At 34.7% G+C, this 16,708-nt stretch overlaps 2 protein-coding genes across 2 annotated transcripts; both read left to right on the top strand.

Annotated features, from left to right (window-relative positions):
- The first annotated feature begins 4,383 nt into the window (after positions 1–4,383).
- LOC110800661 (ATP-dependent zinc metalloprotease FTSH 10, mitochondrial-like) lies at positions 4,384–13,387 on the top strand. Its single transcript, XM_022005968.2, has 8 exons — positions 4,384–4,742; positions 4,879–5,110; positions 5,227–5,298; positions 9,284–9,423; positions 10,354–10,833; positions 11,035–11,802; positions 11,892–12,119; positions 12,735–13,387. The coding sequence occupies exons 1-8, from the start codon at positions 4,692–4,694 to the stop codon at positions 13,212–13,214; spliced, it is 2,451 nt and encodes an 816-aa protein (XP_021861660.1). The 5' UTR covers positions 4,384–4,691; the 3' UTR covers positions 13,215–13,387.
- A 594-nt stretch (positions 13,388–13,981) lies between these two features.
- Positions 13,982–16,380, top strand: LOC110800652 (suppressor of disruption of TFIIS). The gene is made up of 9 exons (XM_022005960.2): positions 13,982–14,208; positions 14,686–14,756; positions 14,846–14,911; positions 15,032–15,129; positions 15,229–15,266; positions 15,351–15,438; positions 15,519–15,803; positions 15,881–15,946; positions 16,063–16,380. Exons 2-9 carry the CDS (start codon positions 14,699–14,701, stop codon positions 16,204–16,206), a joined length of 843 nt encoding a protein of 280 aa, XP_021861652.1. The 5' UTR covers positions 13,982–14,208; positions 14,686–14,698; the 3' UTR covers positions 16,207–16,380.
- The last annotated feature ends 328 nt before the right edge of the window (positions 16,381–16,708 follow it).

The raw sequence follows: 16,708 nt of genomic DNA, 5'->3' as shown, positions 1-16,708 counted from the left end.
TATTTCCTCCAAAAGTATTTTAATATTTTCCCTCGATTTTTTTTTAATATCTTTCACTCCCAAACAATTTATATAAAATACATATTGTAAATACATAAAATGATTAATTAATATACCTAAATATGGGGTTCTACACCAGCGCCCATGGGCCAACGCCAAAGGCCAGCGCACAGCGCCAACCCGCAAGCAAGCCCGCATGGGCCAGCCTAGCACTTGCTGGTTGTAGGCTTGGCTTGGGAACCAAGTAAACTTGCTAGGCAAGTTACTTGGGCCACAAGTCTTGCTCACGGCCGGTTGAGTCCTTGATGGACTATAGGGCTCGTTTCCTAATTCTACCCTAATTCTAGTTTCCTAATCATAGTGTCTTAGGATTTGAGAAAATTCTAGAATATTCCAATCACTATAAATGCCTTGACCAAAATTACACATTATTACTCAACACGCAAAACATGCATGTGGATTATAATTCAAGAGAGAATTATAATTTTGGCTATCACCTAAAAGTGAGATCCCAATAATCCTAAAACCAATACTGAGATTCTAGTTATGTTGGTCGAATTTAACGCGGAACCAAACGTGTTGTGGACTATCTTCAGAGGGGCGACATTTGGAGCCCTAAACTAGTTCTTGTTCGGTTCGGGAGTAGCCAGAGAAGGCATACATCGTTAATTATATGTATACTCAATTACGCTAATTGATTATGTGAGTTTTACTTGGATTATGAAAATTATAGTTTTTTCATATGTCAATAAGATTGTTTCTTAACCTAACAAGGAAAAATTAGAATATGCCTTGGGGCATAACTCTCAATATGCTCAAGGGCCATATATAACTCTCAATATGCTTAGGGGACATAACTCTCATGTTAAGGGAATGTAGATCCAAGGAAGATTAAAAGGGAGAAGTTTATTTGTGTCTTTGATCATAAGTCCTAAAGGAAGTAAAAGGAAATTTGTTTAAATCTTGGTTTGTTTTTTTCTTATTGCTGAGTTGGTATTCAAATAAAATAATAAATACGTAAAGTATAAGAGGAATGTATGCAACTTGAGTATGAACATATGGAGAGAGTACACGGTTGTATCTCGTGGCTTCTACTATGATACAATAAAAGTCGTTGGGTAGTAAAGGTGAGATTATTAAAAAATATGTCATAGGTGGGATTAATAAAAGAAAACCGGCCAAAGGTTGGATTAATATTACCAAATTTTCCTTATTTTAATAAGTGGTTTGAATTATGTTGGGTTATTGTAATTGGATTTAAAGTATGTTCGGCCGTTATTAGGGTCAATTTTATGGTTCCAAATTGTAAGGAGACTTTTATTTAATTAAAATATTTTTTTATAGATTATGAAAATAATATATGTCAAATAATAATAATTTTCTAAAATGATTTCCGGTAATAAATTGTTACATTAGTAATCGAAAATATGAGTTAGTAACTTAGTACATTCCAAAATTTACTCAATAATTTGGTCAAATTACATATTAATATACATTCAAATTAGAAAATGTAAATAGTGTAAAAAGTGAAACGTTGCAAGTATTTCTAAACGGAGGAAGTATGTAATACGTAGTATGACGGAAATTACATACTCCTTATAAAATAATAAGTTAGTACGTTCAAGATTTATTAATTATACAATAACTTTAGGAAGAGAAATACTTCAATCAATTACTTTTATAATATACGTGTATGCACGAGACCTAATCTAGATTGTACTAAGAAAAATTAGAATTGGAGTAGTTAAATACTTAAAGAGTTGATGTGGCCTGGCCAACATGGGGCAAAATTGTGACCCAAGTGGCCCAATCCATTACTTATGTTAATTATATGATGACCAAAAGGCCTTTTTTTTCTGGACATTGGCCAAAAGGAAATTTGTGCACATGTTTGTTGACTTTTGTTAGACGTTGAAATATTGATCTTAATTACAGGTACTACGAAGTGCCAAACGTCAGCTCAACTAGCCACTTCCCCTGACTTGAGCAACAAGAAATAATTAAATTAAGTTTTTTATTCCCAAGAAATAATTAAATTAAGTTTTTAGTCCCAAGAAATAATTAAATAAAAAATAACGATGCCCTGGTTGCTACATTTAATAGTTAAACTTTTAAATTTTTCTTGAGCTCAATATTTGACTAAAATACATGTATTTCATAAAGTGAAAATATCCATTAAATTCGTCAACTACACAAACACACTACGTCATTTATCATGCCAAGTAATTTTTTAATTAGATCATTTTACCATTTGTATAATTTGTTTTCTAGTGGAACTAAGTGCTTCAAATTATTAAACACCAAATTATATATTATGACATTTATTTCAACATATTTTCATGTTTTAATTCTTTAATAATACTAATAATAATAATAATTATTATTATTATTATTTATTATAATTTTTCAAAGTAGTCCAAAGAAAATAAAATGTCATATAAAAATTTAGTTGTGTTTGGACTTATGTTACCATTTATTTATAAATTATTTATATGAAGAGATAACCACAATGGTTAAGGTGAAAATGAAACTTATCATCTATACATGAGGTCTTGTGTTCGAATCTCATTGTATTAGTCTTTTGTTGTCTATGACATGTTATAACACTTGGTGAGTGGATGATGTGGCGTAAAGGGAAGATTACTACATGCCACATTGACGTTTTTCACAACGCCTTTTAATATATTAGTATAGATAGATGGAGAAATTGCGCACTTAAAAAAATAGACCATATACGTGCATGTGAAAAAAACCACACACTAAAGCTCCTAATCTACCTTCCTATTTTCCCTAATAAAAAAAATCAACCTTCCGATTTAAAAAGAAATTAACTTTTCTAATTTCGTTTTTAACAAGGGAACCATTATATCTCGAAAATTAAATGAGCTCAGTAATAACAAGGATAAATGATAAACAAAAGGTCTTGCGTGCACAAGGTGCACAATAAATTTATTGTACACAAATATAACTTTTACTCATTTTCTTGTAACTTTAACCTAGTTTTGATTAACTTTTATATTAGTAAAAAAAAGTTGATAGATAAACATTTTAAAGGATTATATGATTAATTTTATACATTAATAGTGATTTTGAAGAAATAAATTTTATTAAAATGAAAAAAAAAAATCACTAAAAAATAAATAACTTTTACATATATAAGCTTGACTTTTAAGCATTTTGAGTTAACTTTTACTCTAGTGTACAATATTTATTGTACAACCCTTGTAAATAAGAATTTGTGAATGATAAAAGCCCACTTGTAATACTCTACTTGAACCTAGCCCGTGCACTATAAGGAGAGGTTTATCCACTTTGAGCCTAATACGAAGTATATACTCCGTGAAAAGTTTCATCTCCAAACCAATTGGCAAGGAGAGGAGTAGGTCCTTAAGCTTATAAGTTGATATTATCTCTTTTTTTTCTCTAATGTGAAACAACTCAACATGTGAATATTTTGATATAGGGTCTCAACATTAATTCAAAAAGTAAAATAAAGTCAAGATAGCTACAAAACACTAAGTAAAGTTGTACTACGTAAAAGTTATTGGAGTATATAAATGAATATTGTTCCGCATAACTTCCTTAGTACTATACACAATATTTTCAAATAGGCATATCCCGAACCAAATAAAGCCTACATTAAGGAGTCCTTTGTTTTCGTGTTAGATATTTATATTCCCCTTGTGAGGAGGTTCTCATAGCATTTGTATCGATGTTCCAACACTAAGAATACAAAGTTTGAAGTACAATACATTCTATTAACTTGATTTTCAAATATAAGAACTTTAAAAGAAAAGGATAAAAACAACCTCATTTGGGTATCCAAAATGTCTCACGGATTGTATATGCCAAACCTACCAAATAAAGCCTATATGAATGAGTCTTTCATTTTTTGTAATATGTGTTTCTTTTGTGAGGAGAACTCCTGTTGTTTTCTATGAAATATTTTCCTTCATCTCTATTCTATAAAGAAACTCTTGAGGTCATAAATGTAAATGACTTTTTGGTATTCCCTATAAAATAGTCTAAAATATCCCGAACAAAAACATGTCGTATGGACAAACTAGACATATTTGACCACTTAAATTACCAGACCAATCAAATACAATAAAATATGGAAAGTCCCTTAATCACTCCATAATAACGACAAAAAATCGATCATCTTTCTCTTTAATTGCTTTTTGATTTTCTTTTTATTCATTTTTACAAGCATCGCGTGCATAAAAATCTCAAACCAACCGGATAAAGCCAATAATAAAACCGACATTAATATCAAAGAAAAAATACATTTTATCCACCTAATTTTCACATATACAAAATTTAAAAGAAAGTGATAAACACAGTCTCCTTACAATTGGGGTATCCAAAATGTCCTCCCACGGATTGGATAAATTTACCCACTGAAAAATAAAAATGAAAATAAAAATGAAAATAAAAATCATGAACCCCCTCCTTCATAAACGTAGAACTAGCACTGCCTAATGCTCGAATGTATGAAACCCTACTCGTTCTTAAAAACCTTCTCCATGGCCATAATTTCATGAAATTTCAGGCCTTTCTGTATTAATATCCTTCACCCATTATTTTCTCAACTTTCCTCTCTCTTTTTCCTCTTTTTCATTAGATCTATCCATTTTTTCATCTGGGTATCTCCCAAGTTATCAAACCCAATCCAAAAATTAAAATAAATTATGATATTTTCTAAACTGGGTCGTTCTCTTTCTCGTGCTTCTCGATCAAGGGTAATTGTTTTTTTTTCTTTTGAATGATTTTTCACTCTTATTTGTGCTTAAAAAAAGGTAAGCTTTAGAACCTTTTTGAAGGGTATTGATTTGGGATTAATTTTTTTTTTTTTTTAATTTATGGGTTTGATTGCAGAATCTCATCAATGGATGTTACAAAGGGAGGCCAGCGATTCTAGATGAGAGTGTATTAAGAGTTCCATTTGTTAATTCCTCTGTAAATCGATTTGATCCTAATTCAGGGTTTCTGAGGAGTTATTTGGCTTCAATTGGAGCTCAGAATAAAGACTATTTGTCTGATATTAAATGTATGCTTGCAAATCCTAGTCTTTGTAGGTTTTTCTCCAGCGAGGCTCCTAAGAAAAAGAGTGAGTTTCTTTTGTTGTTTGAATTTGGGAAAATTTTGATTGTTTTCCTGTAAGTTTCATAGTTTGTAGTTGTTGGAGTCCAGTTTGATCGTTCTGTTTGAATTGATTGACTGCAGACTATGAGAACTTTTATCCTAAGGATAAGAAGGAAATTCCGAAAACGGATGAGCAGAAATCCGAGTCGAAAGGTATTTTTTTGTTTTCTCTTTAATGTTCTTTGTTGGGTTTGATTTTTCTCGTCTTTGGGGATTGAGGCTAGGAAATAAAGCTGTATTTAGGAGTATTGCAATGTAGAAGATAGCCAGAAATGTTTGGTTTGGATGCTCATGAATTTGTTAATATCGAATCCTTAACAGCTTAACACTCATCGATTGGATTCTCATTTAAGCAAACTCTTGCTCAAGGATAACTGCTGTAGATCAAATATTTATTTGTTATTGATGATTGTTATTTGGGGGAGTTATTCTTCACATAGAGGCATAGAGCAGTGCAGTGGCGGACCCTGAACGGTTTTACGAGGGGGCCGGTAGAAAAAATTTAAGCAATATACTACTCCCTCTGTCCCTTAATACTTTTTGCACTATTCACATAATTTACTTTGACCTATTTTATTTCTAGTATATGAAAACTAATGTTAGTATATAATATATTGTTGGCTTCATCTTAATATATATTTTCAAAATATTAAATTTTTTATAAGTTTTTATAATGTGTAGTTAAAGATATTGGTGGTCAAAGTTGTGCATCGGCATACGTGTCCAGTCAAAACGATGCGAGTATTAAGGGACGGAGGGAGTATGTAATTATACAATTATACACAAATTTTAGGGGGGGCGTAACTAAAAATACACTACAAAATTTTTCGGCCGGGGGGCAGGCCCACCCCAGCCACAACAAAGATCCGCCCTGGAGCAGTGCACTTGAGCTTGTGAAACACGTTTCATTACCTTTTGGGTTATTAGCTTCCGAAACAGGTTTCATCATATGAAATATTAGTGTCGTTCTTGGGCTACTCTCTTTAGCCATTGATATTGATGAGTTGTGAAGGTCTGGCATTAGACGTGCATTGCATGTAATCTATCTCTGCAATGTCCATGGGCATGAGATTTAACAGATGTATGGCAGTATAAGATCGTGTCATTAGCGCGTTGGATGGCTCCAGGTTCATTTCACTTGGAGTTATTAGCTTACATACCTCATATGATTGTGCTATTAGAATGGAATACCATTTGGAAAAAGAAAGATACAATTGGATCTTCTAAAATTCTTTGTGTATTTTTATTTTTATTTTTATTTTATAATTTTGTAATTTAACCCCATAGGCCACTATCATATGAACTTGTAATGTTATTGAGTGGTTAGGAAGTCCCATCGTTAGAGATATGTTAGGATTTTTCTTTTACCAACTCTGGAAATCAAGGTGGGATCTCACTTAGTTGATATTGTTGTAATAGAGTTATAGAGCTTCCTGATGGAGTGTTTGTTAGGTTCAAATGATGCTATGTTTACTTTGAAGATAAATAGAAGCTATGAATTGGGATTTTCACACTCTTTGGAGACTTGAACTAGGTTAAACAGGTTTCATTTAGCTATTGGGTTTTAGCCTTTTTGGTTTTATGAAGTCTACTTTAGTCTCTGCAGGCTATTATGTATGGCGCTCGGTTCTAGAGAAATCAGTTTACAGTGAATCTTTCACGATCTACCTCTAATTAACTAAATCTGTGAGCTAAATGAAAGATCAGATGCTTGCAGTCTGAAGGTGTAAGCCGGCTGCAAAAAATGCAGGTGTCTCTGTGAAAAAGTGGCCTCTGTAAAGTATGTAGATGAGTTGATTGACTGAGGCTATCTTTGATAAGCTTCTGTTAAGGAAGGAGTTTTTGGTCATCTTGTACTAGTAGCTTAAGATTCAAACATGAAAGAGAAAGAACTATGGATAAGGAAAAGCTATATGTAGTGATTAGCATGGGGGTGGCTGTGTGCCTGTATAATGTACTCTATTCTGATTCTCAAAATTTTATTGGATTCAATTTGCAAGCGGTGTGATATGGGGTTGATAGATGTCACGATGACGGTGGTTTTGGTTTGTGTGTACGCCATACAATTAAAATCATGTAGCTAGCCCGGGCATGTAAGATTCATAACTCCCATGCCCATTGATTGTTATTGGGATAAGGATAATGATTCAAAGTGGAAGCAAAGTGAAGAAAACAATTGAAAACATGGTCGTGTTGAGGAGGAAGGGGGGATGTAAAAGATTAGATGAGCGAGCGGCTGAGATTTGATTTCCCTTGTGTCCATTTGGATAGTAAATGCAAGGCGCCAAAATGATAAGCGTCCTAGAGCCTAAACGTAAGGCGCAATTTCAAGACGCGCGCCTCCTTGAAGTGAAGCACACTTTTTAAAGTTACAGGTTTCTTTACTATTATGCATATATATCCGACTAAAATAGAGTATTAAACCAGAGAAATATATAAACATCAGATTTGCTTACCAATTTCTTTGTTTTAACAAAAATATAGCATATAACATAGTGCTTATCATGCACTATCTAGGCCGGCTGATCATTTATCTTTGTGACTCTGTCTTCTTCTTTTCTTCTTTTTCCTTTTCTTTTGGACTCTTGGCCACTTTCTATTGTTAAGAATTTATATGGTGTTATCCAGAACACAGTGAACAACATAAAAAAGAGAAGTTTCCAACATAAAATAAAAACAGAAAACTTATTTTAATGAATCCCACAAAGGCACGCTTCATCTATGTTACTCGGACTTGGGTACTCATGTCGGACAAGGGTACGTGTTCAAGTGTGCCACTTGCTATTTTGTGAAAAAAATTCCATGGTTTTAGTCTAAAATGAAGTGTCCAATTTTCGCACCCATGTCTGAGTGTCGAAGATCTGACACGGGTACTTGAGGAGAAATGAAGAGTCCAAGTAACATAGCTTCATGCTATGTTACTCCGACACTCCCCCGGACGGCTGGTGTCGGTGTCGACACGACCCGATCCGCGACACGACGCTCGACACGTGTCCGGGGAGGTGTCAACACCGATGTCGGAAAAGTGTCCGCAATAAAGTGTCGGAATCGGGAGGAGGAAAAAAGGTAGAAAAAAAAATTCAAAATTTGCAAAATATACCTCGTAGGTGGTGACCCTAACTCGTCTTAGCCGAAACCTTAAGCATTAGATCTTGAAGAATTCGAAACCCTAACTCTAGCAATTGAAGGTGGGGGAAGGCGAAAGAGCAAAAATATTGTTAGGGCTTTTGTTGTGGTAGAAAATCCGAGTTGAATGCACTCTTTAATTCTTGTTTTTGTTGAAATTAAATCTTGAGAATCAGCCATAGCCATTGTTTCCGGCGTTCTTTCCTTCCCGTCGTTTTGTTCTGTTTGTTCGGTGCCTTATTTAGTTGGTGGTTTGGTGTCTGACTGCCTAGTGGGCTTTAAAACTTTACCCTTTTTATTTTAAACATTTTTTCTTTAATTAATTAGGTGGGGGAAGTGGAACAATCCCACGTGATTATCTTCCCAGAATTCAAAAAGTCTCATAATTAATCATAAGATTTCTATTGACTCTATTGATTTTTTTTTTATTATTTTTTTTGAGGGAGACTCTATTGATCAAGTAAGCTGTCTTTTCGTGAAAAAAAATTCATTATTCTTTTTTTTTTCCTTTTAAAGTTTTAATTAATTAGCTGACTTTTTAATTCTGTATTTTTGCATTTTCAGTTTCTCCAGACAATCTATTTTATGTTTAAGGGGTTATATTTTTGAATTTGGATATTATGAGTAACTTTTATATTTTGATTTTTTTAATTTAAACTATTTATGTATTTTTAATAAAAAGTGTCGCTTTTTTTATCCGACACTTTGTATGGGAGCCGTGTCAGAATTCCTGGTCAAGACACTCCTTTGACCGTGTCGGAGTGTCTACAAATATTTGGATCGGAGTGTCCGACACCCCGACACCCGTGTCGGACACGACACCGACACCCGTGTCTGAGTAACATAGGCTTCATGTGCTTCGATGCGCTTCTTCCAAAGCGCTTCGCCTATGACTAATTAAGCTCTTTATCCTAACGCTTAGGGCTTCAACGCTTATGTGCACTTTTTCATACACTGCGTACGGCATGCCAATATATGCTATTTTAGCTTCTCTATTATTTCAAATTTTCAGAGGAATCAAACTCAAACACCGAGGATCAAGGAAATTTTCAAGAAACATTTATGAAGCAGTTTCAGAGTTTGTTGACTCCTCTCCTAATGATTGGGCTTTTCCTCTCAACGTTCTCTTTTGGTTCTCGTGATCAGCAGCAGGTAAGAATTTTTGAATGACTGTTTAAATTTTTGCATATGATGATGTCGAGCAGTTCTCTTTTAATTGTTTGTGCTTGATACTAAAACATTTTTATTATATGACTCTGTTCAGTGCTAGAAGCTAGAATAGTTTTTCTTGTCAAATGACTCATTTGAACTAAGACACACTGGCATCTGTGTATAGAATCCGGAAATTATAATCTTTAACCCGAATGACGCTAAAACATTTTTATTATATGACTTTGTCCAGTGCTAGAAGCTAGAACAGTTTTTTCTTGTCAAATGACTCAGTTGAACTAAGACACACTGGCATCTGTGTATAGTATCCGAACATTATAATCTTTAACCCCAATGAATTCACTTTTGGCTGTTCTTTACCCAAATGACTGTCCTGCTGGTGGACTAATTGGCAGCAAAACCTGCTTGAGAAACATTGATGTATTGTTGGAGCTAAGACCTCGTATGCTCCTCTTGTGCAATTTCCTTCTCTTACCCTGATTACTTTGGTTTGAGGCTTTGAGCACAGTGCTCTTCCAGCACCACTGCTTGTATAGATTACAGGTTGTGTTAAATATTTTTCGGTCATTCTGGGTGTTCCTTGAGCATCCTGTATAGAACATTTTACATGAGGGTAGTACTATATGGAAGTGTTAGTTTTGTGACTGTTCTGGCTGTTGATTTCATCACTTTGTTTATTCTGTGTTTTACCTCGTAAAGTGTGTCTTATGTTATTGCTTGGTTGGTTATTTTATTTGTTAAATGCCGACACTGGGTGATTTAAACTCTGCTTCATTTTCATCTGAATGGTTATCTATCTTATTTTGCTTTCATCCCTAATTCCCTACATCATGTTTTGTGTTTGCTTTAGTTCAGTAGAATATTTTCTCAATCTACTCTTGCGTGATTGATGGTCTGGTTTGTTTCTTGCAGATTAGTTTCCAAGAATTTAAAAATAAGGTTCTGGAACCTGGTCTAGTTGATCATATTGTCATTTCAAATAAATCAGTTGCTAAAGTTTATGTGAGGAGTACAGCACGGGATCAGATTAACAATGATGATTTGCAAGGGCCTGGCAGTGGTGCACCTTCGAGAGGTCAATCAGGCCAGTACAAGTACTATTTCACCATTGGAAGTGTTGAAAACTTTGAAGAAAAGTTGGAGGAAGCCCAGGAGACCTTGGGGATTGATCCCCATAATTATGTTCCTGTAACATATACTGATGAAGTGGTCTGGTATCAGGAACTGATGAGATTTGCACCCACACTTTTGATTCTCGGATCACTTTTATACATGGGTAGGAGGATGCAAGGTGGGCTTGGTGTTGGCGGCACTGGTGGAAGAGGAGCTCGTGGAATTTTCAACATTGGAAAAGCTCAAATTACGAAGGTGGATAAGAATGCCAAGAATAAGGTCAGATACTCTTATACTTTTTCGAATTTTCTTGCTTAATTAAGTTCATTCAATTCCTTTAGCTATGTCATACTAAAAATGTGTGATATATTATAAGCACTATCCATACTGATGGGGGAATTGGTATTGTTGATAATTTTTTAATACTTTATATGATGGCATGTTTTTATCAAAGCTTACAAGTTATGAGCCATTATTCAGGTGTACTTCAAGGATGTTGCTGGCTGTGATGAAGCAAAGCAAGAAATCATGGAGTTTGTGCACTTCCTTAAGAATCCAAAGAAGTATGAAGATTTGGGTGCAAAAATTCCCAAAGGTGCTCTGTTGGTTGGGCCGCCAGGGACAGGAAAGACGCTACTAGCTAAGGCAACTGCTGGGGAATCTGGTGTACCCTTTCTTTCTATATCTGGTTCAGATTTTATGGAGATGTTTGTTGGTGTTGGGCCATCTAGAGTAAGAAACTTATTCCAGGAAGCAAGACAATGTGCACCTAGTATTATTTTCATTGATGAGATTGATGCAATTGGACGGGCTAGAGGACGTGGAGGGCTTTCTGGTTCAAATGATGAGCGGGAAAGCACTCTTAACCAGCTGCTTGTTGAGATGGATGGTTTTGGAACTACCACTGGAGTAGTGGTACTTGCTGGCACAAATAGGCCAGATATATTGGATAAAGCTTTGTTAAGACCCGGTCGATTTGATCGCCAGATCTCCATTGACAAGCCTGATATTAAAGGCCGGGAACAAATATTTCAGATTTATTTGCAAAAGATCAAGCTGGATCATGAACCTTCATACTACTCAGAGAGACTTGCAGCACTCACACCTGGGTTTGCTGGAGCAGACATAGCAAATGTTGTTAATGAAGCTGCATTAATTGCTGCCAGGCATGAGGGGACAGTTGTTACAATGGATCATTTTGAATCTGCTATAGATAGAGTTATCGGTGGCCTGGAGAAGAGAAACAGGGTAAAGTTTTGAGTTTTTCTGAAGCACAGTTTTACTTACTTCAGAAGAGAATAGGTAAGGAATCCCTAACTTTGTATTTGATGGTGCAGGTAATAAGTAAGTTGGAAAGACGCACTGTTGCTTACCATGAATCAGGTCATGCTGTTGCTGGGTGGTTTCTGGAACATGCAGAGCCGCTTTTGAAAGTTACAATAGTTCCCCGTGGAACAGCTGCTTTAGGATTTGCACAATATGTTCCAAATGAAAATCTTCTTATGACCAAAGAGCAGCTTTTTGACATGACTTGCATGACCCTTGGTGGCCGAGCAGCTGAACAGGTACATACATGGATCTCCTTCCCTCGTCCTAATTAACAATTAATTAATTATTACTGGAATTTGTTGTCACATTGTCCCTACCACTTACTTCCTCCGTTTCAGAAAGTTCTTTACGCTTTGGAAAATGTGTTCAAAGTATAAAAACTTTGACCGTAAATTCTCACCAAGTCACCATTATATACATTAAAACGTTACATGCAAGATCTTGTTAGATTGGTGTCGGGATGTATTTTCAGAATATCAAATTTTTATAATTTTTTCACATACGAAATTGGATATATTAGTAGTTAAATATTGCATTGGAATCCGTGCAAATAGTAACTGTAAAGATTTTTTTGAAACGGAGGTAGTATAAATTAGATTTTGGCAAAATTTTATTAATAGAAATATCCTTGAAACAGGTTCTCGTTTTTATCCTCTCAAAACACTTTATTCAAACTTATTCGTATTCTTCCTAGAATAATATACGTGACTTACTATTAATTCCTGACAAAGGGTTTACCATGATAACTGAACTTGATATAAACCCTGTTAAACCCCCCTAGTCAAGAGGAACAGAGAAAATAAAGGCATGAGAAGATTTTGCTGACGTGAGATGAAAATCTGGTTTCTTAGGTTCTGATAGGGAGAATCTCGACGGGAGCTCAGAATGACCTGGAAAAGGTGACGAAAATGACATATGCCCAAGTAGCAATCTATGGTTTCAGTGACAAAGTGGGCCTGCTGTCGTTCCCCCAAAGGGAGGATGGTTTTGAAATGTCAAAGCCGTACAGCAATAAGACTGGTGCAATCATAGACGAAGAGGTGAGAGAATGGGTTTCAAAGGCATACAAGCGGACGGTTGAATTGATAGAGGAACACAAGGAATCTGTTGCTAAAATTGCAGAACTATTGCTTGAAAAAGAAGTCCTCCATCAAGAAGACTTGCTTAAAGTTCTAGGTGAACGACCTTTCAAATCTGCGGAGCTCACAAACTATGATAGGTTCAAGCTAGGTTTCCAAAAAGAAAGTGATAAGACTAATGAGGTCACTGAGAACCAGACGTCAGAGGACGATGGTTCATCGCCTTTGATACCAGATGTGGTCCCCACATAGATAGTAGTAAACACTAAACAAAGGCTCTTTCATTTGTGTTGTACATGGTTCTTGTTTCTCTCCTTCTCCTTCTCCTTCTCCTTCTTTAGTGAAAAGGTGTATAATGAAATTTTTACGCATTGTATGCTCTTTAATATCTTATTTCTTCAATGAGATAAATTTGATGTTTACAACTGGCTATCCTCTTTGCTTTCTTCATGTTTTCCTGATAGAAAGTCTGAAATTTTACGAAGAAGAAATAATGGCTGCCGTGTAATTAACCAACTGTTCTGTTTTTTTTTTATATATGGTACTGGTGCATCTTCTTGGCGTGTATCTGGAATTTCTTATATCTTGTTCACTCTTATGCTTTTGTTCAATCATCTAGGACGGACGGAATAATCGGATCATCTTTCGGATGTAATTAATATGTATGATTAATTAAATGTACAAATACGAAAAAGTATGGGAATCATGTGTACCAACACTTATTTTTTTAACACTTATTGTATTCACCGTCCAAACCTCCCATGCTTACACTTTGATTATCAAGCCTTCGTAATCTAAAACTTGAATATAATACTCATCTAAACATGAGTTGTTAACAAATTCATCAGTCATCACATTCTAATTCCAATTCCAAATCTGAATTAAATTATCCACCTACATTAATACACGTGTAAGGTACTCATTCTTTGACCGCGACACGCGTAAGATACCCATTTGTTTATTCCTCTTTAATTTTGGGTAGTACAAAAATTTCCAATAAAATGGGCAAAAGAAAGAAAAAGGGAGGGAACACAAATTTATACTATCCGTGAAACTTCCATCCTTTTCTAACATAGGATGATAGGAGTAGCAGTTAACGGCTAAACCCAATTCTCTACATTTTCTCTATTTAAACCTCATTCTTTTCACAAACATTGAATTCCCGATTTCTCTCTTTCATTACTCATTTTCCTCCCATCTTCTCTCTCCTTGTCTCTGCCTTTTCGTTGCCGACATTTCAGATCTGGTACGTGTTTCTCATTCTTGAATTCTTTGCCGTAATGTTTTTGTTTGTCTAAATTCTTTACCAATTTTTTTGCCATGATTATAGTATATGGGATCATAACATAAGGGGTTTCTTTATTGGGATTTCATTTCAATTGTTGTTTGAGATTATAAATTAGTCTTTCATAAATGTATGTTGGATCTGGGAAGTTTTTGTTGTTGCTATTGAGCGTTTAAGTTTTAGAAGTCATATTTGTTGTATTTTTTGTGTGTGTGTGTGTGTCTAAAAAGCCTCATTCGAAGGCAAAAACTTGTATACAACATGTCGTGAATGGTGTTAACTTATGTTACTACCGGATAGGAAAATGCGTTGCTTTGTTTGTTCATGTTCCATTAATTATTTGCTGCCTTTTGCTGATGTTTCTTTGAGAAAAGACACCATTTTCCTGCTTTTTCCCAGAAACTATGTTGAAGTTGGAAATTTTTGGTACATTTGCAGATTTTAAGGAAGAATGGAATACGAATTAGACAACAGACACCAGCCTGCCAAATATGACTGCCTTTTATTTGGTAACATTTTTTTTATTCAATCATCAATATTCAATTGCTTTCTTGAATTAATAAATGAATGCTAATTGAAGTTTTGATTGATTTTTCAGATCTTGATGATACCCTTTATCCCCTAAGTTCTGGGATTGCTTCTCATTGTTCCAAAAATATTCAAGGTACTCTTTTCATGAATTATCGTTTAATTGATTTTCACCAATTGTTTATATTAGTCATTTATTAATGCTAAAATTAAAAAGTAAATAATAACATTATCTGTTTTATAATAATATTTCCAGAGTACATGATTCATCAGCTAGGAATAGAGGAAAGTAAAGTTCCTGACATGTGCTATGTTCTTTACAAGTATTATGGAACCACAATGGCTGGTCTTAGGGTATGGTAAAATACCTTTGTTTATTAAAGTTTTTTTTTTAGTTTTGAGTTTATCTTTTGCCATTTTAATAGCATTAAATTGAAATTTTCGTATCATCAGGCGATCGGGTATAACTTCGACTATGATCACTACCACAGGTACAACTTGACTAGTGTTGTAATATATTGCAATTATTTTATAAGACTGATTGTCTGAAAATAAGTTAATTTTGTGGTTTTCAGGTTGGTTCATGGAAAGTTACCTTATGATTTTCTAAAACCTGATCCAGTTTTGAGGAACTTATTACTCAGCCTCCCTATTCGCAAAATGGTAATTTCTTGTAGCTGAAGAAATAGGAATATGGAGCATTATATTATTGTTGAGATGTTTTAAATATGGTGTGTGTACAGATTTTCACAAATTCTGATGAACGTCATGCTGCGGAGGTTCTACGTAGGCTAGGTTTGGAGGATTGTTTCGAAAGGATAATCTGTTTTGAGACGCTTAATCCTAGTGAGAAGGGTAAAGTGGCAGTGAGTGGGGATGAAGAGAATGCTCCTGATGAAATTTTCGACATCATGGAATATCAACCTAGTTCTGGTGTGACTCTTCCACCAACACCAGTTGTCTGTAAACCCTTTGAAACAGCATTTGAACAATCCTTTAAGATAGCAGAAATTGACCCTAAAAGAACTGTAAGTTGCCCTTCTTTTATCTTATTCCTTTTGTGTTGTTTGAATAACAATAATGATGTTATTGCTGGGTGTCGCAGTTGTTCTTTGATGACAGTGTTCGCAATGTCAGTGCTGGTAAAAATCTGGGTCTTCATACTGTTTTGGTAAGCTAACCTTGTTTTCCATCTGAATATGGCAAATATGGCAAATGTGGCTAACTACTTTCTTATTTAAAGTTAAACTAATTTATGTTTGTTGTTTATAACTATAACTTACGCAGGTCGGTAAGTCTGAAAGATCAGCAGGAGCAGATTATGCCTTAGAAAGTATTCATAATATCAAAGAGGCCTTTCCGGAGCTGTTGGATGCTGAAGAGAGATTGGAGAATGTCGGTTATGCTCAGAAGATTGCAGTGGAGGCTTAATCTAACTTTTAGAATTAAAGATGATCTCCCTTGTTTCTGATTTAACTAATTGAAATGTCCCCAAAAAAAATAGGAAATAATGTGTGGATGTAGAATAGTTTCGAATTTGATGTCAATGTAAGCCTTTTGGCTGAATGTTTTATCCTAGTTTATTGGAATTGTATATTTGTCACATTTTGCATCTCATTCAATTTTGTAACATATCTTTATATTACTTACCAAGGTCTAAACAAGTAACGGTTTATGAATCAAGTAACGGTTTATGAATCGAGTGTACCATCTCACCCAAATTCATTCAATCAAATGTTTTATCTTCGAATTGATGAACACAAGATGAATGCGAAATAGGACATGAGTTCAGAGATGCATTTGACAGCGACGTTCACTTGATTTTGCAAGTTGAATTTTGATATGGGGTAGGAATGTAGGAATGTAGGAATGTAGGATGACTTGTATTGTAAAGTTGAAAAGATTTGGTTGACATTCTCTTATTCCACTTTCA

The sequence above is a fragment of the Spinacia oleracea genome, chromosome 6 (assembly GCF_020520425.1).
Source record: "Spinacia oleracea cultivar Varoflay chromosome 6, BTI_SOV_V1, whole genome shotgun sequence".
NCBI classification, from domain to species: Eukaryota; Viridiplantae; Streptophyta; class Magnoliopsida; order Caryophyllales; family Amaranthaceae; genus Spinacia; species Spinacia oleracea.
Note: the sequence above shows the minus strand (reverse complement) of the source record. Positions and strands in the feature narration are given on the sequence as shown.